Source organism: Lathamus discolor, chromosome 22 (assembly GCF_037157495.1).
Source record: "Lathamus discolor isolate bLatDis1 chromosome 22, bLatDis1.hap1, whole genome shotgun sequence".
Lineage (NCBI taxonomy): Eukaryota > Metazoa > Chordata > Aves > Psittaciformes > Psittacidae > Lathamus > Lathamus discolor.
In genome coordinates this window covers 4,494,148-4,518,626 of record NC_088905.1, presented here as the reverse complement: position 1 = coordinate 4,518,626, position 24,479 = coordinate 4,494,148, and the positions used below count along the sequence as shown (strand labels likewise).

Genomic DNA, 24,479 nt, shown 5'->3' with positions numbered 1-24,479 from the left:
ACAGTGCGCATCCCCATCCCATCCCAAGCATGGTGCACACCGCTCTGAAGGTAAAGCTCACCTGCAGGTTCACAGATACAAAGCCTTTATTCCCCCCCCTCAACACATCCCAGGGTCTGGGCCTGCTTAGCCCCTAAATCCTCCCTACAGCATCGTTTGCTGGACAGAGCAACATCCATCAGCATCACCACAGCCCAGGCCCTGCCCTTCTCCCTGCTTTCCAGGACAACAACAAGCAGCAAGTGCCTGCACCCCCAGGAAGCCTCCAACTCCTGGAAGGCCAGGCAGGAGCGAGGGATGAGTCCATGAGCAGCATCCAGTGCTGGAGGGGGGGGATTATCTCCTTTGGAGGAATCGGGCATCTTTAAGGGAAGAGTTTTACTTCAACCCATGTGATCAAAAGGGGGAAGAGACTTCCCAGATGGCAACGAAGCAGCTGGAAAACCGATTCTTAACACTTCAAGGTAACAAGATGCACAAGAGCCGAGTTTTCCCCTTACCACGGTTGGGGTCAGTGATGGGGAAGCTGCAATGGGCTGCTGGCAAGGATCGCAGCAGGGTCTGCGGGCAAGGCCGATGCCACCACATCCTCTGATGGGCTCAGCGGGATGCTGTGATGCCAACACCTAGCACAGACCTGCTCGGCACCGCATCTGTCCTCCTCCTCCTCCCCTGCCCAGGACAGCCCCGACACATCGGGAGCGCCCAGGAGGGGACTCAGCGGCGCCCAGCGCTGGAGCTCGGGAAGTTCAATGCTGCCACCCGGTGGCGGCGAGTGGCAACAGCAGCTTCGGGGTCCTGATGGGGGGGGGGCGGTCAGGATCAAGCTCGGGTTTGCTTTAAGTTCAGGAAAAGTTTAAAACGCGACGGAAACGGCACCAAATGAGACGAAAATGTTCCCATGGAATGGTTTGGGGTGGAAGGGACCTCAAAGCCTCTCCATGTCCAACCCCTGCCACGGGCAGGGACCCCTTCCACTGGAGCAGCTTGCTCCAAGCCCCTGTGTCCAACCTGGCCTTGAGCACTGCCAGGGATGGGGCAGCCACAGCTTCTCTGGGCACCCTGTGCCAGCGCCTCAGCACCCTCACAGGGAAGAGCTTCTGCCTAAGAGCTCAGCTCAGTCTCCCCTCGGGCAGGTTCAAGCTGCATGGCCCCTATCAGCAGGGGTGTGTGGAGTTTCAGTTTACCCACAGCTCAACCTCAAACCAAACCCCTGAAGCACAGGAAAGCAGCTTAGAAAGTCACCCAACACCCAGCTCCTGTAGCTGATGGCACTTTGCCCACGGGACAAGGCTACCAAGGAACGCGCAGCACTGCGCAAACACCTCCCAGGCCATCCCCAGCACCCAAAGCAAAGGCACTGACCTTCCCTGCCTGCCCAGGCTCAAAGTCCAAGCGCACACATGCGTAACCAACGCTTTCCCAATGGATTTTTCCCCTGTGATCCAGATACACCTTGAGTTAACACAGCAAAGCTCGGAGCAGTGCGGGACTCACCTTGTCAGCCTGTGGGTACCGGACACGGGGGCTGCCCCATTCCCTGCTGATCCGCTCCCAGTACTGGTGGCACTTGGGGATGTACGAGCAGCCCACATCACCCAGCTCCGGGTAAATGACTTCCAAATCCCCCCTGGAGAGACAAAGGAGGAGAGGACACAGGATGGAGGAGGTGACACCACGCAGGGGATGGGAATTAGAGCCACTTCCCAGCCAGGTTTGAGCACTGGTTCCAACGCTGGGCAGGAGATGCAGGATCCAGCTCGCTGCCACCAAGTGCGGCACCTTGTGCACCAGGATAAGCACCCTCCTGTGCACACCTGAGATGGGCCACGTTCGCCATAGGCTCTCAAAGAATCATGGCCTATAGGGGTGAATTTAAGGCTTGAAGAAGGGGAGGAGGAGAGCAAAGCCACCCTCACCCCCTTGGCTGTAGACAAGCAGCTTGAACCGAGCCCCCTTGTGATGTGGGAGCGGGGATGAGCCTGCTCTGCTGTGGTACTGACAGTGCAGCAGCAGGGGAGGTGTCTCCAGCTCCAACCTGAAGCCCTTTCCCCTCCACATCATCTAACAGAGGAAGGGGCCACCGGGACAAGCTGTTGGGTACCACAGCGTGAGTGCAGTGAGCCCCAAGGCCACCAACACGACATCAGCATCCCCATGGCACAGCCTGAGGTCTGCGGGATGAACCGCTCCAGAACTTCCCTTCCCCAAGGAGCAGCCTCCTCCCTCTGGAGCTCCCCGTGGAAAACCAAAGGAAGAAAGCAATGGATATTTATAGCCCTGGCAAAGGGGATGGGGGAATTAACTGTCCCAGGAGGTGACGGGACACACGGGGCAGCGCATGGCTGGAGGCAATGGCAGCCCCTCACCTGCAGAACAAGCTGTCCCCACCGCTGAGCATCTGGAAGAAGCAGGTCCTGGAAGGTTCATCTGGCCAAGGGGCTGCGGCACCAGTCAGGAGAGCAGCCAGAAACAGAGCACCCAGCGGCCTCATCCTGCCCTGTGGGGACGATGAGACAGCGAGTGACCTAGTGTTCCCCCCCAGCAGCCACAGCATCCCCATCACCATGATCCAGCTCGGCCCCATCAGAAGCCAGCTCCAGGCAGAGCACACCCATCCTTACACATCATTCCCATCCCATCCCAGTTCCACATCATTGACCCCAATAACGTCACAGATAAACCATGCTCCCTGCTGCTGCTCCATGGGACCACCAGCAGGTTTGCAGCAAGACCCCCCCATCTCAGAAGAGCCATTTCTGCCTGCCTACAAGGATGGCACCAGGGATGCGCACACAGGACAGCAGCAGACCAGCTACAGCCACCACAGCCATCACTGCGATGCTGCACTCCAAGCCCAAGCAACACCAAGAGGGAACAGAGCCCCTGCTCCCTGCTGCTCATCCCAGGACTCAGATGAGAGGGGAAAGATGAAAACTTGGTATCAGGGTTGGTCATGGTCTAACCAAGGCCATTCCCAATGGATGCACAACCAGGCACCGACCAGCATCCCTGACCCCCAGCTGCACGGGGACAGCACCAGGGTTCAATAGAACCCAGCCACAGCCTCTCCTGCACCAGGACAACGATGACAAAGCACAAACCAAGCCTCGAGGATGAGGGGAGCTGGGGCACGGGGTGCAGACACCCCCCTCCCTGCCTAGCTCAGCGCCAGCCCTCGCCTCCCCTGCGGCATCCTGAGGGCCCCAGGAGCCCGGAGCAGCAGCCAAGGCCCTGCCCAGGCACTTACCAGCCAGGTCCTGGGGATGGGAGAGCAGCTCTGAGGCAGAGCCTGGAGTTCTGAGGTTGCCGTGGAGATGGTTTCCCTGGAAGGAGGGGGAAGAATGGACTGGAAATGCAAACACAGCCTGGGGAAGGGGCAGCTCGTCCCTAAAGGAGCATGGAAACAGGCGACGGCACTTTCATCCCACAGGGATTGGTCCCCAGTCCACCCACCACGTTCAGGTCCTCACCTGGCCCGTATCGCCCTCTGCACCAGCACCTTCCCACCTCATTATACAGGATGCTACCCAAGTATTTAGTAGCACTGGCCTGTCTTCCCCATTGCCTCATGTGCCTGTGTGAGGCATAGGCAGAAAAGCCCACTGCCAGTCGGGAATGGGTATTACAGCACTTACTGTATCATTATATAATGAAGTACCAGCACGCAGAGCGAGCACGAGCAAGCGCCAGCACCACTGTCATTACAGAGAGGAAAAAGGCACCAGGCTTCACTAATTAGAAACATTAATGTATTGGGAATGATCCGGAGGGTTTAGGGGCTAATGGCTCCGGTTCCCAGGCTACAACATGGGCCAAGCCCATAATTAGGGCCCCGAGCATGCAGCCAGGCTCACGTGAGCAACGCTGCTCCCTTTGGAGGCAGGAGCACTGGTTGGCGTGAGTCAGGATCGTCAAAACGGGGCTTACATCCTCTGCCACAGGCCAGGGGGGTGATATCCCAGGGGAGCCGCACAGGCAAGGACACCCAGTGTTAATGATGAGAGCTACTGCCATGGGTAGGTGGCTTTGGGAAAAGCAGGATTCCAAGCCCCTGTGTCCACCCTGGCCTTGAACACTGTCAGGGATGGGGCAGCCACGGCTTCTCTGGGCAAGCAGCATCACTGCAGTGGTTAACATGGGCGACCACTGTATAGAGGTCACCCAAACAGCAGCAAAAGCCACAGAGGGGGTGAACCCCCCACAAAAGCAGAGAGAAGCCCTTCACAGAGACAGTATCAACCATTCCAATCTGGAGACCTCCCTAGAGGATCCCCAAACGGGATCGGCACAAAGGGTTTGCTGACAGACAAGGCACAGAAGGATCCCCAGGGGATGCTCTGGAAGGAAAACCCACGGGAGCAACAATCGCTCACAGCATCCTTGCTAAGATGAACTCAGCCTTTCTCTAAGCACTGTTTGCAGAGCAGTTACACAGATTTAATTTCTCCTGCTCAGGAGCCTGTTGAAAAGGCAGCAGGAAGCCTCAGCAGCAAACCCACAGCATGGAATGGTTTGGGCTAGAATGGACCTTAAAGCTCATCCAGTTCCAATCCCCGGGCAGGGACCCCTTCCACTGGAGCAGCTTGCCCCAAGCCCATGTCCAACCTGGCCTTGAGCACTTCATCTCCAGGGTATAAAATCCATGGCAAAGTGATGCACCCGGAGCACAGCTCCTGCAGAGTCAGATGGGTCCCCAGGCGCATGAAGCCACCAGACTGATTCAGACACAGGCACAGATGAAGGTGACTCAGGACCCTCTGGCTCTGTAGCAGACACAGCCCTGCCTGCAGCCCTGCTCCAAGCCTCACAAACCCATGCAGGAGATGGGCAGCTCCCCCCAGCCCATCCTCCTGCCTGTGCCCAGAGCTCTCAGAGCCAGGGAGAGCCAATGAACCGTGCACCGAGAGCCCACATTGAGCCGCTTCCTGTCCGGAGCGGGATGCTCCCATGGGAAAACACACAGCGAGCGGTGTCAAGCCGGGTGCAGAACACGAGCCAGCCTCCTCCCCAGCAACCCCAGTGTGTTTGCCTGGCACCTCTCCTGACTAAGCAGTGCGGGACCGCAGGAATCTCGTCTTTCCAGCTGCTGGGAAGCCTCCGGCGCGGTGCTGGGGGAAGCAGTGCTCATCCAGGACTTCCACCCTGCACTCAATGAGATCTTGCCTCCACTTACACGGATGCTTCATGCAAAGCCGCTGTTGGAAATAGTGCTGTAACCCGCTCCTGCATCCCAGCGCCCTCCATAGCCTCACAGGCCGCTGCCAAGGTCCCGGAACCTTATCCAGGGATGACTGAGCGCATCAGGACACAGCTCAACCAGAAACCAAGGCATTTCAAGGAACATCAGCTCAATGGGACAGGCTCTCAAAGCTTTCACACACGCAGAGCCCCCAGCTCTGCTGCTTTTACTTAATGCCGGGATTTAACCCAAAGCAAGTGTTTCCAAGGTCAGCAAGTCCCCATAAACGCTCATGAGACAGCAGCTTTTTATCCCACCACGAGCCAAAAAGCACATTGTTGGAGCTCTGGAATTTCCCACCCAAGCCACAGGCTTCCTGTGGCTGTTAAAGATTAACCAGTGCCATTTACAACCCACTTCAGGGCTTCCAACGTCACCCAGCACCGCAGCCCTGCCCCAGAAAAACCTGGTTTATTCCGTGCGATCCAAGTTCATCCCATCCCATCGGGTGACCCCAGCAATCCCCAGCCATGAACTGCGTGCAGGGATGGAACAAGGAGATGGTGCTGGGCCCCGGTTCCCTCCGGGGCAGCCTTGCCCTGGGCTGTTTCTCCAGGCTGGAACTGTGTGTCCCACGCTGCAGCCCTGGGGTGAATCACAGCAAACCACTCCAGCCTGTTGGGAGCTTCTCACATGGAGCCAGGGCCGTGGCTGGGCTCTGATGCTCCCGAAAGCAAAGGGCACACAGGATAGGCAGAAGCCCAAGAGCTCATCTCAGTCTCCCCTCGGGCAGGTTCAAGCCATTCCCCTTGGCCTGTCCCTACAGGCCCTTGTCCAAAGCCCCTCTCCAGGTTTTCTTGCAGCGCCCCCCCTTAAGCTGTTCATTGTTGCTGTGCATTAGCAAAGGCATTGCTGGGCACTAAATGTGCTCATTGTCCTCATCCCCCCCCCCCCCCCCCCAAGTCCAACCCAGCTGCTGCAGAAAGAGCTCAGCTCTTCCTTCAGAGTCCAGCATTTCCTGGGATTTGGGCTCCTCCTGCCTCAGTTTCCCCATAGAAACCAATTCCTAAAGCCTAACGACAGCCGAGAGGCGTTCATTGACACGAATCCCCACCAGCAAGCGAAGCACTGGGCAGAGCCCTGGCCAGGGGAATTCCCTCCGTCTTTTCTCCCGAAGGAAGCCCATTCCCAGCCGGTTTTCCCCGTGGCACTCAGCAAAGGAAACAAAACCGCATCCGCTCTCCCCATTCACACCCGGCGGCACCTCCAGCCCTGCTCCCCCCTCGTCAGAGCCGGTCCTCCCGCTTCGCCGTCTGCACTGCGAGCCGCCCCGTTGCCAGCTCCCAGCGAGTGCCCAAGGTCATCCTCACCTTGCCCCAGCCAGCCCCCAGGGCAAGGGCTTTGTGAGTTAAGAGCACCCAATTTGCATCTCCATTGGTGTGCGGGGCCGCTTCTGGGAAGAGTTGAGTGGATTTAGGGAATGCGACGGCTTTATTTTGGCTTGAATTGGCTCCGGTTTCCCCCTGGATGTGTCTTAGTGCCGCTAAGGAGCAGGAGTCGAAGACATGGGCAGAAACCAACCTGCTCGCAGCTTGTAACCAGAATAAACTGAATCCAAACCTGCTCAGGGGAGGGCTAGAAAAGGTCCCGAGTGATCAAAGGGGAAGGGTCAGAGCCATACCAGGAGGCTCAGACCTGCAGCATCCTCCGGGCAGGAATCGCTATGGGATCAGGGAGGGGATGCACGATGCTTTTGCCCTTTGAAGCTGCAGCGCCTGCAGGCTCCTGCGCTCGCATCCCAACAGAAGAGTATCAGAGCAGAGCCAGGGCTGCCGCGAGCCCCCAGAGCCAAGCACCAGCCCCACTCCCCCATGGGCATCACCGGAGCACCCAGGAGAGGAGGAACATTCCCCGTTTCCCAGGCGATAAGCACATGGCTGGGAGCAGCCCCCCAAGCCTGGCAGCAGCACACAGGGAGCCCCCCTTCTCCTGCCGGCCCGGCTCCATCCCAAACCTCAGCTCCAGCAGCACTGCAAGCAGGAACTTGTCTCAGCCCCTGCAGCATCCAACAGCACCCTGAGCCCAAGACAGCAGCACCGTCACCCATAGCATCGTATGGAGCAGGGATGGGGTGGCCACATCGGCATCCCATCCACACGCCATGAACCCCAGCAGCAAACGGCACATGTGGGGGGCTCGGGGGATGTCACTGGGTGGCGACTTTGGTGCAGGCATCCAGCCCATTGCACAAGTAACCATAGCAGAGCCCACCCTGCCACCAGCAAGCACCTTGTGACTGCTCCTGCCGGAGCTGCAGCTCTTCCTGGAGAAGGGCTTCTATTTTGGGCCGAGTGTTTTCACTTGGCCTATATTAAGCAGTCACAAGGCAGAGCTGTGCAGAGCCTCCTGCCTTCAGAGCCAGCAGCTCCCAGCGGCGCTGCGCTGCTCACCAGCCTCCTGCCTGATGCCATCAGCATCCTTGTATTCACACCCTTGCTGAGAGGCACCGCTTGGGCCCAAGCTCCAGCATTAAGGACCCTCCATCCCTGCTCCGGGACAGGAGAAGGCACCGAGCATCGCTGCAGACACTGGCACACAACAGCACCATGGGTGTCTGTATAGCGCTGAGAAAGCTTCAGGTGTGCCCTCTGCTCAGCCTGCCCCCCAGGGATGCTGATGGGCACAGGGACCAGGTTATGAAGGGGTCACCTGGGTATCTTCATCTCCCTTCCCACCCTCCTCCCACCATTGCACCCTGGTGAGAAGGCATCTCCCAGCCCCATGGATGCTCCAGTTGTGATTACAGCGCTTTGGGGATGCCGGCAATAAACACGCACCCATTCCCCATCCCTGCCGTGGCACGGGCCAGGCTGGGCGCTGCTCCTGGGAAAGCCCTGGGGCAGCGGGTTAATGGGGAGCTGAGGATGAGGAAGCAGCATCCTCTGCTCTGACTCAGGCTTGGCTAAACCCGGCCCCACCAGTTGCACCAGCAGTTCCCAATGGGCTGACAGGGCTCTGCTGCCCACCCCATGCCAGCTGGAGCCAGGGATCCGCATGGAATCTGGGCTGGCTGAGCAGGGATGTCTATAAATAGCACCGTGTGGATTCAGCCTGCATGTGGCTCTTCCCTTCAGACCACAGCCTGTTTTCCCCCTCTCTGGGGGGAGCACAGGCTGGATGGACCCTGGTAAATCACAGACACGCAGGGAGACAGACGGGTTCAATTAGTCCAAATCCCCAGTGGACTTACGCCAGATTAACCTCTGCACCAATACACCACCAAACCGCATTGAACTGGCTTAACCCTTCCTTAAATGGGGTTAACTGCTCTGCCACAGGGGTTGTACGGGTTTAATGGGCTCAGCTGAGCCCCACCATGAGCCCCCATCACAGCCCCATGCAAAGGGGGGAGCCCTGCTCCCCTGTTTGCGGTTGGAAAGGGGTGAGGGTGCTCCCCACCGGTACCTAGGATTGGGGGAACTCCTGAGCTCAGGGTCCCACTTCCAAAAGTCTTTTCCAGCTCCCCCCACCCCAAACATCCCCTCCCAGCCCCCCGGCTATGCAGGGGACCCCAAGGTGACCCCCATTTGCAGCTCCCCACACTAAGAGGGCTCCCACATCCCCAGCAACCCAACCAGCAGCAAGCCAAGAGGGGGAACAGCCCAAGAACCCCCAGAACACAGCACAACACCCCCCCCTTGCCACCTACCACCGGTACCCCCAGGCCTGCACCAGCAGCGCAGCAGCAGAGGGGAGCCTGTGCCCAGGCAGGTCTGGCACAGCCCCAGCCCCACAGCAGCTCCTTGGCAGGGCTGAGGCTGGAGCTGGCTCAGGGCTGAGCATGGGGCAGGGAAGGCTGAGACACCCCCCCCCCATGGTGACCCCCATATCCAGGGCACGGGCTAACGCTGCGCCCTGCAGAGATCAAGGCTGCTCTCAGGATGCTCCACACCAGGCATTGCTCCAGGCTGGGAGTGTTTTCCTTGCTCCATGACCCAGCAAAAAGGAGCCTCCTTAGACCCTGCACCAAGTCGGGCATGAAAATGCCCCTCGCTCCCCCTTCCAGCTTCACTCAGGGCAAGGTAAGGGCTCACTGGAGGTGTGAGCAAGCCCTGCGTGCCAGCCACACGCAGCACCAGAGGTGCCTGGGGCGCAGCGGCAGCTCCATTACAAGGTGAGGCAAGACCTGGCCAGCAAAACCCCTGGTGCCTGTGCTGCCGAGCACGTTCCTACCTGTTATCAGCTGCATCTGTACCTGCAGAAGGCATCCTCCAAGGGAAGCAAGGCTGGAGGGGTTCCTCCTGCCTCCTTTTAAGCCTGGTGGGCACCTGCAGCCCATCACCCATCAGCTCCCTCCTTTCCCATTGACTCACAGCTGGCCCCACTGAATCACCCCTGGCAAACACCTTGCCATGGCCCGTGGCCATTTCCCTGGTCCCTTGGTTCCCATTGACTCACCCAGAGCTCGCCCTCCCCTTTCCATTCCCATCCTGCTCGCTTTGACTCACCCTGCCCTGGGGCCTGCCTTCAGTGTCACCAGCGCCAGGCCCGCAGCATCCCACAGGAGCATCCCAGTGAGGGCTCCAACAAGCACCTCCCAGCCCGTGCCCAAGTGCCCCTGCCAAGCCCCAAGGCTGCAGGGAGGCTTGGACAAAGGATTCCCTCGTATTTCTCACCCTGGCTGGCATCTTCTGCTGTGTTTTCTTCCCCAGACCACTGGAGAAACAAGAGATTTGCAGGCTTCAGATGGAACCAACGGCTTAAACGCGTTCCTTTCCCCTTCCCATCCCTCCCTCCCTCCATCCAGGTCCGTTTTCTCCAGCTGCGATGCTGGAAGCATTTAGGGGAATGAGTCTGGAGCGCGGGGAAGCGGGTACGATGGGGAGCGGGCCCCGGCGCGTGCCGCCCGGCGCACCCAGAGTGGAAAATTCCCGTGTGTGGAGCTCGGATTGTGGTCCAACAGGTTTTAGTCCCGGCCCCTTTATTTGTGTCAGTGCAAAAACTCATCCTTAGGGCATTTGTTTGGATCACATGGGCGAGCGTATAAGAACGGGTCCTCCCTGCCCTGGCCAGTTGGCACCTTTGGGAAGCGAAGGGACCAGAGGGGATCGCTGCGGACGGAGCCAAGCCGGAGCTCACAGGTAACCACAGCGCCTGCACCCGGCACCTTCGGCTCTGTTTCCCCCACCGCAGGGCTCTGCAGGGGCTGGCCCCAGCCACAGCAATGGGATAAGGTGAAGCGGAGGGGGTTTTCCCTATCTCCTTTCCCTCTGGAGTGGGTGATGCTCTCAGCTCCTCATCCCCTCATTGCCCCTTTGCTCCCCTTTGAGCTGCTGGACCCCAGCGAGGCTCCGTGGGTTGTACTGGTGGCAACTGGAGTTGGCACTGTGGGCAGAGAGCCACGTGCAAGGAGACACCAAAGGGACTTGTGCTATGGGGCCGATGCTGTCCCATGGGAACGGATCACACCAGAGCCTCCCCATGGCTGCTCCTCACTGCCTCAGTAAGGGGTGCTGATGTCTCCTGGCAGGGAGTCAAGGGCGTCCATGCAGCACCAGCGCTGCCCGCCTGGCTCCTGCTGCCTGCGGTCGGGCAGGGGCAGCCCTTGGGGCAGGAAGTGGTTGTGGGGCTCGGGTGCTGCTCCCAAAGCAAGGGCGCGAGGCGCAGATGCTCTCGCATGGGCTATGGTGGGGAAAGGGGGTGATGCTCCCACCCACCGCCCTCTGCCCTGCCCCAGCGCTGCTGCTGGTCCCACACCCCCGTGGCCCCTCTTTTCCTGCCTTTCAAGCAGCCACCATGGATGAGATGGACCCAAGCAGCTCTTCTGCTCCAGCCCTCACCCCACCTCGGTCCTGCCGGGGGCTGTGGGACCCCAGAAGTTTCCTCCCTCCCCATCACTGCTTCTCTCTCTGCTCTCCATCCCCACTGGAGACAGTTGCTTAGAAACAGACTCCTTCTTCTTTGAGTTTTTAATTATCCTTTCTTAAGATGGAGATAACAGCACCCCCCCCCCTCCACCCCCAACCCCCCCAAGCCCTGCACCACGGGACAAGACCCACGAAGGTCCCACATCCCCCTTCTCTCTGAGCATTGGTCCCCAAGCTGCAGCAAGCCAGGCTGGGCCCCCCCTGCACCCATAGCAGGGCACCACGTGAGAGCGAACTCCTTTGGGGGGGGGTTATTTCCCCTCCCTGCTGACAAGCCCGGGCTTGCTGGCGATGTTACCAGCCTGTTCCTGCAGCCCTTCCCATAGCAGGAGCAAAGGGGAGCAGCGAAGCCACCGGATGCACCGTTACAAGAGGAACTTTCCCCAAAATAGCAGCTTTTCGCAGTGCTTTCAGGAGGCGTCAGCAGCTCCTGATGCTGCGAATGCTGCATGGAGCAGCCTGAGCCTGCGAGCGCTCCCGGCTGCAGCCCTCCTGTGAGCATGGGGCCGGCCCTGCACCCCCAAACCTGGCTGAGGGGATGGGGAGCAGCGGCAGGAGCAGCCGGAGCTGGGATTTCATCTCGCTCCGTGGGGTAAATCCCACACGTCCCAGCTGAAGGGTGCAGGAATCCAGCACACGCAGGCTGAGACCTTGACCCCATTCCTAGAGCCCCAGATGTTCATTAGCTCTGCTAGAGGGGGATGCTTTGCTTGGAGGACACGTGGCATTAAACAGCAGTAAAATGGCTCCTTCTGGGTTTAAATATTGATGGAGGGAGTGATGAATCCCTGGGATGCTGCGCGGTGTCGATGGCAGGATGAGCTATCACCCGTGGCCTATCAGGTGCCTTGTTTCAGGGCTGGCAGACAGGAGCTGGGTCAGAGGATGCAAGTGCAGTGAATTTCCAAAGCATCCCATCTCCTGCCTCAGATACAGACCCTGCTGCTGTGGCAGGACATGAGATGAAAGGTGCAGGAATGCTCTTTTGGCCTCTTCTTGACCTTCCCCTCCAGTTTTCTGGCCTCTCCTTCCCAGCCCCCGGAGGCACATCCATAGGGATTGGGGTTTGGCAGCATTTGGCAGGGCGCTGGTTGGAGCCTTCTCCTGCCTGCTGGGTCCACGTGGATATTAAGCCCATAAACAACACTTACATGAGCTGCCACCTCCCTCCATGCTGAGGGAAGGCTGATGGAGCCTGCATGGATGCCTGGGGGATGCTACAGATCCCTTGCAGCAGAGCAGAGCAGCACACCGGAGGGGAGACCCTCACTGCCTGGGTCCAGAGAAGGACCCAGCAGCACGGCAAGGTCTCTGAACCCCATTCCCAGCAGGAGCCAGGCTTTGCCGGGATCGAAGCCCGGGCTGGACTCTGCTCCAGCCTGACGTGTGCAGGCACCGGTGATGCAGAGCTGGGGAAGGAGGGGACAGCCCCGCTGCCCTGCCTCGCTCCGGAGCCCTGGCCAAGGCAAACCTGCTCGGTGGTGGCACCAGGCACTGCCTGGGCTCCATGCGCCCACAGGGAAGGCTCCCACTCCCAGGGTAAGATGCTTGGAGCAGGGAATGGGGACTCCCCCTTGAAAACTGGGGCTGCGAGGAGGCTGTGGCTGGGCTTCAGTGGAAGGGATGGGTCTGTGCATGCCTGTTGCACGTATCCGCGGTCTCCCCATCGGCTGCTCTGTGTGGTGAAGGCGGTGGCATGGGGAGAGCAGACCTCGCGCCTAGGAACAGGCTTTCAGTGCCCTGGGCAGCGGGGCAAGCGGGCAGGGGGTGGCTGCGGGATGTGACTCCATGTGTGGGGTGTTTTCACAGAGCCCTTCTGCCCTTCCCCTTCGGGATCTGCCAGGAGAAAGAGATGGAAACGCAAGGGAAAGGCAGCCCCGCCGGGAAGATGACAGCCATGGCCCACAGCCTGTGAGTACCCCCTGCTCCTCCTCACGCGCTCTTCCTCCAGCCACTTTCTCCAAGGGACTTTGCTCTTTGCTCCCCTCCACCACCACCACCCCCCGGCGCCTTCATTCCCGCATGGATAAGGCAGAAACCCCACGGCAGGGCTTAGGGCAGAGCAAGACAAAGGCAGGTCCACAGCAACAGGGGCTGCAGGGGGGTATCGGGGTGTCCCCCCCCTGAAATCCACTGTTCCAGGGGTGCTGCTGGCAAGGGATGCTGCCCTCTGCAAGGTGAATACCACTGAGCTCAGCCTTATACAGGGACCAGGGTGGGGGGCACTGGGGGCAGCCCTGTCAAGGTTGCAGAGCTGCTCCAATGAGCAAAAGGGAAATGGGTTTGCATCCCTGCATCCGTCAGCCAGCCCCCAGCGAGGCTGGACTCTGGGAGCACCTGGGAAGGGATGGGAACGCTCCGGCATTAGAGTCATAAAGTTTAATCAGGGAGGGCATGGAATCATGGAACCAATCAGGTTGGAAAACACCTTTAAGATCAACAAGTCCAACCTTTACCCCATGACTGCCAATGGCTGGAGCAATATCTGCTCGTGTCTGATACCCGGAGAGCTTCTTTCCTTGCTGGGAAGGGGAGATGGAGGTAGGAGGATGCTATGGAGTGCTTAGTGCGAGCTTCCTGGTGTGACCCCCCACCCCGTAGCGCTCAGCATCGGCTCAGGAGCTCTGTGCCGGGGAATGAGGGTGATCATGGAGCTGGGCAGATGGGAGCCCGCTGGGACAAGTTCCAGAGGCTTAAATCAGAGAGAGCCATGGGAGCAGGGAGAGAACGGGTCTGTAACCATAGCCCTGACAGGGCAGCGGCGCTGGCCTCGCCGTCCCTGGGCAGCAGCGGGATGCAGCGCATCAGCCGAGACGCGTTTCTTCTCCCATTGGAGATGCTCCGGAGCCCATTCCCAATGCCCGGAGCCCTCCTTGGTGCCTCCCACCCCCGTGTCCCTACTCCTCCTGCCGGGAAAAGGGCCCGGCAGCCCCGCGAGCGACAATTGTGCTTTTGTTGTGCCTGGCAGGGAGGGCGCAGGCGGGATTCGGCTGCCCAGAAAGCTGCCGGGAGCTCTTTATGCCACAATTAAGCACCTGCTACAAGAGAGCAAATAAGCCAAATCATGCGGCTCCAAACCAGCCTTACGTGTTCCCTCCCCGTGACCCACTCCAAGCAGGAGAAGGCTCGGAGCTGCGGCTCGGCTGCTCGCAGCTCCCGTCGCAGGGCACGGAACAGCTTCCCCGGGAAGCCAAAAGCTTCTCCCCCGGCTCACGGAGCCGGCGTGGGCTCGGAGGCAGCACCGGGAGCTGCCTATGCCCGGCTCAGCCGCCCCCCCCCCCCCCCCCCCCCGCCCCGTTCCCCGATAAGCGACTCCATCTCCTTCTGCTATGGAGAGAGAGATCCCGGTCCTGCGAGTTAGGTGAGGCGGGGGGCGGGATGCGGGATGCGGGGCTGGGATGGGGAGCAGGGGTCGGGGGCCGCTGGAGCTGCGAGGTGAGCGCCGGGGCTGACGCCGCCTGACGCGGTGTTGCATCAGTGCCACGGGCTGGGGGGGGCGGCAGCGGAGCCGGAGGCCGAGCTTATCCCGGCGGCAGGAAAAGGGGAGGGGGGGAAAGGCGGCCGAAAGCCTTGGGGAAGGATGGCGAGGCATCACATGATGCGGATGTTCGGGGTCAAGGCAGCGGGGCCGGGCGCCTTCCCGGCAGCCGCGCTGCGGGGATGACTTTGGGGTTTTATGTGCCCTGAGCTGGGGGTTTGGGGCAGCGCTGGTGGGGGGGGGGGGGCTGTGGGGTGAGGAGGGGGCTGTGAGGAGCGTTACGGGCTGGGGTTGAAGGGCAGCACTGCAGCGTGTGGATGGATGGGTCACATCTGCCCCCCCCCCACACACAACAACAGCCCCGGGTGCTGAGTGGGGGGGGTCTGGGAGTAGCTGCATGAGGGGTCTGCCCTGGTGCAGCCCCTTCCTCAGCTGGAGTGATGGCGTGCAGCAGCACACATGGCCTGGCGGGGAGCTGAGGGGCTGGAAGAACCCGTGTAGCCCCCGTCCAACAAGGGCTGGGGGGGGAAAGATGGTCCAAGGAGGGGGCAAGCAGAGGGTGAACCCTTTCCCAGCGGCAGGAATGCAGGGAGAGGAGGGAGGATGGAGGGGGGATGCAGAGAGAGGATGAGCGCTGGATGCAGCAGATGATGGAGGCTGAGGTGGGGGTATAGGGTTGGAGTCCCACCCAGGTGTGGGTTAGGGGCAGGATGGAGACCAATCCGTGGCAAAAGTGGGGGGCAAGATGGGGGCTCCCATGCAAGGCAGGATTGGGGGCACAGGATGGGGGTCCCTACCAAGGGCAGGACTGGGATGGCAGGACAAGGGTCCCCCCGCGGTGCAGATGGTGGGGAGCAGGATGAAGACCCCTGCGAGGGAGCGCAGGGGGCAGGAGGTGGGTCCCGCAGCCCCCCCCCAGGGGTACCCCCCCCAGGTCTCTCTCAGCCAATGGGCGGCGGCGGGGGGCCGGGGGCGGGGCCTCGGTGGGGCCGGTTGTTTTTTGTGAATGAAAGGCGGGGCGGGCGCGACTGCAGCGCGCAGGGCTCGTCCGCGCAAGGCTCCGCGCAGCGCAGCGGGCCGCGGATGCTGAGCGCGGGGTGGCCGAGGTGCCGGCATGGGCCCCCCCGCCCCAGGCCCTGAGCCGCGCAGCGCAGCGCCGAGCCCCGCCGAGCCGAGCCGCGCAACCTGCGCCGTGGCCATGTCCGGAGGGGCGAGCCCGGCCCCGGCCCCTGGGAGCCGCCGCTTCGTCTGTGTTGGTGTAAGTACCGGGGAGCCCCCCCCCCCCCCCCCCGCTTCCCGACCCCCGTTCCATGCACCCGGCCCCGTCCCGCTGCAGCCGCCGCAGCCTTGCAGTGCCCCGCATCCCGGCCTGGGGGTACCGAGCACCGCCGACCCCACTGCTGTGCCCTCCACCCCCTGTCTGGGTCTAACCCAGCCTCCTTGAGATGTCCCCCCCCCCCGATATGGGTGCTCCGAGCACCTCCGGCCCCTTGCAATATCCCGCACCCCGATCCGGGTCCTCCGAGCATCCCTGGCCCCTTTGCACTGCCCTGCTCCTACTCCCGACGCCCTGAAGCCCCAATCTTGGTTCTCCGAGCATTCCTGGCCCCATAGCAATGCTTTGCACCCCCAGCGTGGGACCTCCGAGCACTCCCATCCCCACTGTACAGCCCCGCACCCAATCCCGGTGCTCCTCAGCCCCCTTGCAATGCTCTGCACCCCCGATATGGGTGCTCCGAGCATCCCCGGCCCCATCGCAATGCCCCACATCCCCGATGTGGGTCTTCCGAGCATCCCCGGCCCCATCGCAATGCCCGCTCCCGGTGCTCCAGGTCCCGTGTGCCGCGGCCGGGCCCGGCCGTGCCGCAGCCCTGCTCGGGGCCCCGCTCCCTCCCATCGCGGCCTGCACAGCCCCGGCTCCTTCCTCAGGGCCCGGCTCCCCTGCACCCCACGGCTGCCGGTCCGTGGGTCCCGGGGGGGGGGCGCGTTATTTTTGTGCATCGCTGCTGTTTTGGGGCGGTTTCCCCCCGCTTTGGGGCCTCTCCTCCGCTCGCGAGGTGCGGGATGGAGGATTTTTAGCCTGGGAGTTGCTAGGCGACGGTCCGGGGGTGATGGTGCAGTTGCCTTGGCAACCGCGGGCTGGGCAGCCTGGAAGGAGCGATTCTGGGGGGTCCCCTTGGGGTGACTTGGGTGCCCGTGGTTTGGGTTGGGGGCTGCGGTTGGCAGGGAGAGCAGTGCCGGGGGCTGCTGCAGGCTGGAGCATCCCTGCTCCACAGGGAAAGGCTTTTCCTGGGGGGGGGGATCTCCGATGTTTTGGCATTTCGGGTTGTTTCTTGTTCTCTGATGGGTTTTGGAGAGATGGGGGAAGGTGGCTGCGGAGGTGGCTACGTGGTGCTGTTGGAATTGTCCCTGCAAAGAGGCTCAGCCCCCTTCGGGGGTGATGGGAGCTCCCCAGTGTGCTTCTGCTTTATTCCGAGCCCCTATTTCATGCTTGCTGCTGTCCCCCTCTTCCTCCCCTTCATGCAGGCGCTGATCCCGTTAGGATTTAGCCCTTAATTCCCTTGGAGCCCCAGACTTTCCCCTGTGCTCGGCTGGGCGCAGGACGAGCATCCAAACCGCCACCCGCAGTTGTCATCTCCATGTGCCTTCTCCCCATCTGAATGAGCTTGGCCCGCTTGGGAGCACGGCTGGTCCTAAAAATAACTGCAGCGAAGCTCCATGGGCCCTGATGATCCCCCCAGAGATCTCCCGGTCCCATGGGGCAAAGCCGATCCCGGGAAGAGCAGGGACAGTGGCGGAGGGGGATGCGTGAGATGGAAACAGATTTCCATGGGTTAACAGGAAGGAGAGAACCTGCCCTGACTCCTTGCACTGTGCAGAGCCCAAGGAGGTGGCAATTCCCGGTTTTCAGTGCCCTCAGCAGATAGAATTCCCTGCATCCCAAAGGATGGAGGGGATGAGGCAACTCGGCGAACTTTTGCCTTGGCACCAGCCGATGCATCACCACTGGCACCTAAAGCGGCCTGGATCGGTGCCACCCTGCTCTGCCTACGCTTGCCCTGGGGCTCGATGCTGCTCGGTGCGGAGCCCTCTCACGTGCCCTCCCCGCTGCCTGGTGTAGCTCAGGTGTGCCCAGGGAGCCTGCGCGCGGGAGGGAGGTGCTAACATTGGGAAGTCCTTGCCAGGCTGGTTTGGGGCGCTGCGGCCGTGGTCCCCACGCTCCGTTGCCATCGTTACCGGGTGCTTCAGCTCACTGAGCCTTGGCGCTGGTGGTTTATTATAGCAGCGCTAGGCCGGGGCCAGGAGGGGGTGATGAGGGGGGAAGAGATCTGTGGCTTTGGGAAGTTCAAAGCAATTGGGATGTGAGGTGGTTTTTTTTGTGTCCTTTTCCCCCTTTGGTTCAATCTCCTCCCTGCTTTTCCTCCTGGAAACCACATAAATCCCTGTCTTAATGCTGTGGTGAGTGCATTCTGGCTGGTTTAGGGGGCTTTGAGCAGGCAAAGGGTGTTACACCTCATGGGATACGGGTGCTTTGCATCGGCTTCGCAGCACCCACAGCACCAACCTCTCTCTTGGGAGCACCCGGGAAGGTTGGAGATGCTGGGAGCCTTCCCAATCCCGACGGCTCCTGATCCTCCTGGGGACGGGATGAGTTTCTCCTTTGCTGCTCTTAGCTGGGAGCAACCATTCCCTGTGGGGATGGGGTGGGAGGTCAGCGCCGAGGGCGAGACCCCCCCCCGAAGCCAGGCTCGGTCGGATCTGGAGCCCCAAAGACCGCTCGGTCGGTTGGATCTGGAAGCTTCGCTTGCAAAGGCTGGGAAGGGAGAAAGGGGAAAGGAAGAAGGGGGGGGGGAGAAGGAAGAAGCCTCCTCTCACACGAACAAGCGCGAGGCAGAGCGGGGAGGGAGGAGGGGATGAAACGCATGTGTCTGACGCGCGGCACAGCGGCGCACGCTGCCCCCGGCACCTGCGCTGTTACAGGGGACTGGTGGGGAGCTTTGGGGAGCTGCCTGCCCTCTGCCTGCACTCTGCCTGCATTCCTGCCTTCACCGGCGCTGCCGCTCACTGCAGCGCTTCCCCTGTGCTGCCAGGGGCTGGTGGCTCCGGGTGTGAGTACCGGCGTCGTATTGTTGCTTCACCCCCCCCCCCCCACCTTGGCAACCCATCGCATCCCATCGCATCCCATCTGGAGACAGCCCACCCTGGCTTCTCCCAAGCAGTTTCCGACCCGCTCCCCCCTTTTCCCTTCCAGGTCCCAATTAATGGATTCTGACATGGATTATGAGAGGCCAAACGTAGAAACTATCAAGTGCGTCGTGGTCGGGGACAACGCGGTGGGCAAGACCCGACTCATCTGCGCCCGCGCTTGCAACGCCACTTTGACCCAGTACCAGCTCCTTGCCACCCATGTGCCCACAGTGTGGGCCATCGACCAGTACCGTGTCTGCCAGGAGGTGAGGGTGATGCTCAGCTCATGGATACTCCAAGGGAGCCCCAAGGAGAGGGAGCTGCATCCTCCCCATGGGGGAATTGGGGCTGACTCCTCCGTATCTTGCATGTGGTGGGGACAACCCCGCTCTTGCAGGGCTCAAGGACTGAGGAGCTGGAGGGTGCTTCTGTTCCTGCAGGTGCTGGAGCGCTCCCGGGATGTGGTAGATGATGTTAGTGTGTCCCTGCGGCTCTGGGACACCTTTGGTGACCACCACAAAGACAGGCGCTTTGCCTATGGCAGGTAAGAGAGAGGCAGAGCCTTGTGCTACCCTGGGCATGGCGGCAGAGCAGAGCTCCATCCCCAAGCTGCACCTTGCCCTTCCTCGCAGGTCCGACGTTGTGGTTTTGTGCTTCTCCATCGCCAACCCCAACTCCCTGCACCACGTGAAGACCATGTGGTACCCCGAGATCAAGCACTTCTGTCCCCGGGCGCCCGTCATCCTGGTGGGCTGCCAGCTCGACCTGCGCTACGCCGACCTGGAGGCCGTCAATCGGGCACGGCGACCCTTGGCCAGGTAGGACTCGCGCCATGGGGACGTCTGTGCCTGCCCAACGCGCTCCCCTTAGCGCACGTCTCTCCATTGTCCCCCCTCTTTTCTAGGCCGATCAAACCCAATGAGATCCTTCCCCCGGAGAAGGGGAGGGAGGTGGCCAAGGAGCTGGGGATCCCCTATTACGAGACGAGCGTGGTGGCCCAGTTCGGCATCAAGGACGTCTTCGACAACGCCATCCGCGCCGCCCTCATCTCCCGCCGTCACCTGCAGTTCTGGAAGTCCCATCTCCGCAACGTGCAGCGGCCTCTTCTCCAAGCCCCCTTCCTGCCCCCCAAGCCCCCTCCGCCCATCATCATCGTCCCGGACCCCCCTTCCAACAACGAGGAGCGTCCTGCCCACCTCTTGGAGGACCCCCTGTGCGCGGACGTCATCCTGGTGCTGCAAGAGAAGATCAAAATCTACGCACACAAGATCTACCTCTCCACCTCCTCCTCCAAGTTTTACGACCTGTTCCTCATGGACCTGAGCGAGGAGGACCAGCAGAGCACCGCGGGGCACGGCTTCGGGGTGGCCGTCACCGCGGCCGCCGAGAGGATGCTGCACCAAGAGGAGAGGCACCACGGGCGGGATTTCCTCCTCCGTGCCGCGAGCTTTGATATCTGCGAGAGCACCGAGGAGGCCGGGTCTGGCCAGAGGAAACCGTGCCTTAGAGCCTCCACCAGTGACGGGATCCTGCGGGGCAACCGCTACGAGAACGGGGAGCACGGGCTGCGCCGGGGCCGGAACCTGTCCTCTTGGAGCCGCGCTTTCACCAGCATCCAGGAGGAGATGGCAGAAGACCCCTTGACCTACAAGTCCAAGCTGATGGTGGTGGTGAAGATGGACGCTTCCATCCAGCCGGGTCCTTTCCGGGCCGTGCTCAAGTACCTGTACACAGGGGAGCTGGATGAGAACGAGCGGGACCTCATGCACATCGCTCACATCGCTGAGCTGCTGGAGGTGTTCGACCTCCGCATGATGGTGGCCAACATCCTCAACAACGAGGCGTTCATGAACCAGGAGATCACCAAAGCCTTCCACGTCCGGAGGACCAACCGGGTGAAGGAATGCCTGGCCAAGGGGACTTTCTCGGGTACAACTGCGGGGCCGAGGGGGAGGACCACATCTCCCTTGTGGGGGGGCTCTAATGGAAGGCCGGGGGCTCGGAGCTGACGTCCGCTCCCCAGGGACACGCTCTGGGTGCCCGGGAGCTCCGTAGCGCTGTGTTTTACGCTGCGAGTGATGCTCCTTCCGCAGGGGTTGCTGCTCCCCAGCCCCAGGGCTCTGTTTGTCCACAGAGAGCAGCAAAGGCGGCTTCCTGCCCCCATCCCGGGTCCAGATTTCATGGGGTCACTGATTCATGAGCAGCAACGTGCCCTTGATGGGCCTTCCCCAGCGCCGCGTGCCCCCGGCGTGCGCCGTGCTGCCGCGGGGGCTGTCCCGAGGGTGTCAGCATCCCCGCATCCCTCCGGCCGCGTGGGGCTGGGGCTGGATGAGGCCGAGCTGTCGCCGTCGGGGACGAACATGTGCTGGCCCTGGGGAGAAGCCGTGGTCCAGGGTGGAGAGCGGAGCGGGGTATGGGAAACCCCCAGCGATTCCGAGCCCTTTCCCAAGGTTCAAGCTTGGGCAAGACTTTTGATCCTTGGGATAACCGCTTGGAAGGGGCAGAGCGCAAGCAAGGCCCTTCCCTGAGCGATCAGCACGTGCCGGGAAATGAAATAGGGATCTTTAGGGGAGAAAACCCAGGATGGAGCAGGCTCCGTCCCCTTCCCTCTGTGGTCCCCGGTGTGAGCCAGGGGGTGCCTGAGCCCCGGGTGACAGGGATGGTGCCAGCAGCATCCCTCTGCTTGTCCCCAGATGTCACCTTCGTGCTGGATGACGGTGCTATCAGTGCCCACAAGCCCCTGCTCATCTCCAGCTGCGACTGGATGGCCGCGATGTTCGGCGGCCCCTTCGTGGAGAGCTCCACCAACGAGGTGAGGCTGGAGCCCGCAGGGAGCTGGAGGGGGGGACAGGCAGGGATGGTCACAGGGTGACAACGGTGCCGTCCCGTAGGTGGCACTTCCTCACACCAGCAAGAGCTGCATGCGGGCGGTGCTGGAGTACCTGTACACCGGGCAGTTCAGCTCCAGCCCCGACCTCGACGACATGAAGCTCATCATCCTGGCCAACCGCCTCTGCCTGCCGCATCTGGTGGCTCTCACCGGTGAGTCTCCCCGGCCGCACCGCGGTGCTGGCCCCCTGCTCCCGCGCCAGCCGGTCCCAGCCCCTCTAACCCCGCATGTCCCTCACAGAGCAGTACACGGTCACCGGCCTGATGGAGGCGGCGCAGATGATGGTGGACATCGATGGGGACGTGCTCGTGTTCCTGGAGCTGGCTCAGGTAGGAGAAAGGGCTGGAAGGAGAAGAGCAGGCTCCTTAAAGGGGAGACCTTAGAGCAGCTCCAGTGCCTAAAGGGGCTGCAGGGAACCTGGCGAGGGGCTTTGGGATATAAGGGATATAGGGACAGGCCAAGGGGAATGGCTTTACCCTGCCCGAGGGTGGCTCTGACGTGGGCTCCATCTCTCCCAGTTCCACTGCGCCTACCAGCTCGCGGACTGGTGCCTGCATCACATCTGCACCAACTACAACAACGTCTGCCGCAAGTTCCCCCGGGACATGAAGGCCATGTCGGGAGGTGAGTGGGGGCCGGGGCGGGGAGAAGGGGGTTCCGGGGGTCCCAGCACTGCCCTCACCCCCCTCCCCTTGCCCCATCTCCCTGCAGAGAACCAGGAGTACTTCGAGAAGCACCGCTGGCCGCCGGTGTGGTACCTGAAGGAGGAGGATCACTACCAGCGGGCGAAGAAGGAGCGGGAGAAGGAAGACTACCTCCACCTCAAACGGCAGCCCAAGAGGCGCTGGCTCTTCTGGAACGCCTCCTCCTCCCCTTCCTCCTCTCCTTCATCGTCGGCAGCCACAGCCTCCTCTTCCTCCTCCTCTTCCTCCTCCTCAGCTGTGGTTTGAGAGCCCCTCCTGGCTCCAGCATCCCGGGGAGGAGGAGGAGGAGGAGGAACGGGGGTGACCTGCCCCAGCGCCAGGCGTGGAGCGGACGCCACCAGCCGAAGCCCTGGAGGAGACGATGGCAGCAGGGGCTCATCCCTGTGGATGCGCAGCAGCTCCTGGAGCCCTGCTCTCCCTGTGCACGCTGCAGGGCCCGAGCAGCAGGAGAAACTCCCGTTTGCAGGAGCACGAGGGCTGGCGGGGGGTTAATTTGGGGGTGGTTTTGTTTCTTCTGATGAACATCAGCAGCGCGAGGAAGAAGAAGAAGAAGAAGAACCCATTGGCTTCCACTGATGTGTGAGCAGGAGCGGTGGGACGTGGTTGGTTTGATGGCATCTCACCACCCCGGGCAGCCGGAGCCACCCAGGGGGGCTCTGCCACCCCCTTTGACTTGCAGCAGGGTCAGGCGCAGTGCAGGGGACCCTGGTCCCCCGCTGCCTGCAGGCACTGCAGCATCCCTTCTGCTCACCAGTGGGGTCCGTCCTGGTTCGGGAGCAGGAGCTCCCTCGTTCCTGCCTCCCAGCTCCGTTTTGTTCACCAGGAAAACCCACAGCAAAACCCACGCCCCAGCCCCAGCCCCACGGCCCCGTCACAACCTGCCACAGCAGAAACCAACCCCAGGCCCTTGGCTTGGGATTTTAGCCTGGAAGGCTCCATTGTAATAAATGGTGTTTTCAAAGCCCAGCGTGGTCCCTGTGTGTTTGGGAGGAAGCGGCTGGACACGGGGCTTCCTTGTGCCCTGCTTGGGATGACGCCGGCACCCCCCCAACCAGCGCTCCTGGACGGACAGGGACAGGGAAGCTCTGCAGGATCCAGCCATCAATGCCTTGTACAACAGGAGGTGGCTTTTCCATCGGACTGACTTTGCATGTCCCACCTTGCAGGCGCACCAGCGCAGCAGGTACCTGCAGCAGGAGGAGGCAGCGTGGCCCCAGGGCTCTGCAGGACTGACAGGCAGGGGGGGTGAGCAGGAGAGCCCCAGACCTCCGCTCGCCTTCCTCGGCTGGGATTGGAGATGCTCCTTTAAGCCTCATCCCTGGGAGAAGCTGCTGCTGGAGGGATGCTCCCAGCAGGGATGCTCCGGGTGGTGTCCTCCTGCTTTCCATTGCTCCTCCTCCCACCCGGCCTCGGTAGAGCACCTTGGAGTCCTCCGTTCCGCATGCTCATGCTCATCCTCAGCTGCAGGAGCAAGGCTGCAGCTCCAGGTAGGATGAAAGTTTCTTTCCCTTTGAATCCGGGCTGCTTCCGACTCCTGTTTGCCTTCCCCGGGCTGGGAGCTGAGCCTGTGTCCCAGCACTACCCCCTGCATGTGCCTGGCTCTGCAGGAGCCTCCTGCCCAGGTTTGCATGCACAGAGGCGCACTGGGGCTGCCCAGGACAGGACCCTGGGCACGAAGCCTCCTGGCAGGCCCCTGAGAGCTCCTGCTTTGACCGCTCGCCTCCGAGCCCTGGTACGGATCAAACCGCAGTGCAAAGGCTGGGGGCAAGCTCAAAGGGGCACTCGGGGCGGGCAGAGCCCTTCTCTCACTGAGCACTGCATGGATTGCGACGCAGCTTTACAGCGACAGAGCCCTGGCGGGGTGCTGCTGGACCCCCCCCCCCCCCAAAGCAGCAGCCCCAGCACGGGCTCACAGCATCGCTCAGGCCCAGGGTCCCAGCCCTGCGCACCCGAGGGACCGAGGTCTCGGCCTCCTGCAGGCACCTCAAGAGCACAGGACTGGTGGTGTAGGTGTAAAGGCACAACCCAGGTCGCTGCTGAGGGCTCTCCCTTGGCAGCGTAGCTGGGGGGAGCGTTCCTAGCGGGATGCTGGCGTGATGATGCCATGGGC

The 24,479-nt window shown here is 61.7% G+C and overlaps 2 protein-coding genes across 15 annotated transcripts in view; one reads left to right on the top strand and one right to left on the bottom strand.

Moving 5' to 3' along the window:
* The window catches only part of PEBP4 (phosphatidylethanolamine binding protein 4), a 70,602-nt gene extending 60,502 nt beyond the window's left edge, over nt 1–10,100 (bottom strand). Inside the window, exons 1-4 of one of the 11 annotated variants that reach the window (XM_065659363.1) lie at nt 9,416–9,451; nt 3,251–3,326; nt 2,370–2,500; nt 1,498–1,630 (exon numbers count right to left, since the gene is read on the bottom strand). In XM_065659363.1, coding sequence (XP_065515435.1) covers nt 1,498–1,630; nt 2,370–2,500; nt 3,251–3,326; nt 9,416–9,450 — 375 coding nt within the window. In that variant the 5' untranslated portion in view covers nt 9,451. Of the gene's footprint in view, nt 1–1,497; nt 1,631–2,369; nt 2,501–3,250; nt 3,327–3,638; nt 3,662–5,176; nt 5,452–5,648; nt 5,785–6,446; nt 6,501–6,552; nt 6,714–8,891; nt 8,955–9,415; nt 9,481–9,690; nt 9,826–9,858 lie in introns of those variants that run through there. The other 10 variants (XM_065659362.1, XM_065659361.1, XM_065659365.1 and 7 more) reach the window with 10 other exon arrangements.
* A 145-nt stretch (nt 10,101–10,245) lies between these two features.
* Nucleotides 10,246–23,333, top strand: RHOBTB2 (Rho related BTB domain containing 2). Of its 4 annotated transcripts, XM_065659355.1 has the most exons (11): nt 10,246–10,323; nt 12,919–13,020; nt 18,840–19,041; nt 19,216–19,319; nt 19,408–19,593; nt 19,680–20,704; nt 21,469–21,587; nt 21,667–21,817; nt 21,906–21,994; nt 22,184–22,289; nt 22,377–23,333. In XM_065659355.1, the coding sequence occupies exons 2-11, from the start codon at nt 12,962–12,964 to the stop codon at nt 22,613–22,615; spliced, it is 2,280 nt and encodes a 759-aa protein (XP_065515427.1). In that variant the 5' UTR covers nt 10,246–10,323; nt 12,919–12,961; the 3' UTR covers nt 22,616–23,333. The 4 variants fall into 4 exon arrangements, with proteins under 4 accessions (XP_065515427.1, XP_065515429.1, XP_065515428.1 ...); XM_065659357.1 differs by lacking the exons at nt 10,246–10,323; nt 12,919–13,020 and adding an exon at nt 13,558–13,650; XM_065659356.1 differs by lacking the exons at nt 10,246–10,323; nt 12,919–13,020 and adding an exon at nt 14,233–14,470.
* The last annotated feature ends 1,146 nt before the right edge of the window (nt 23,334–24,479 follow it).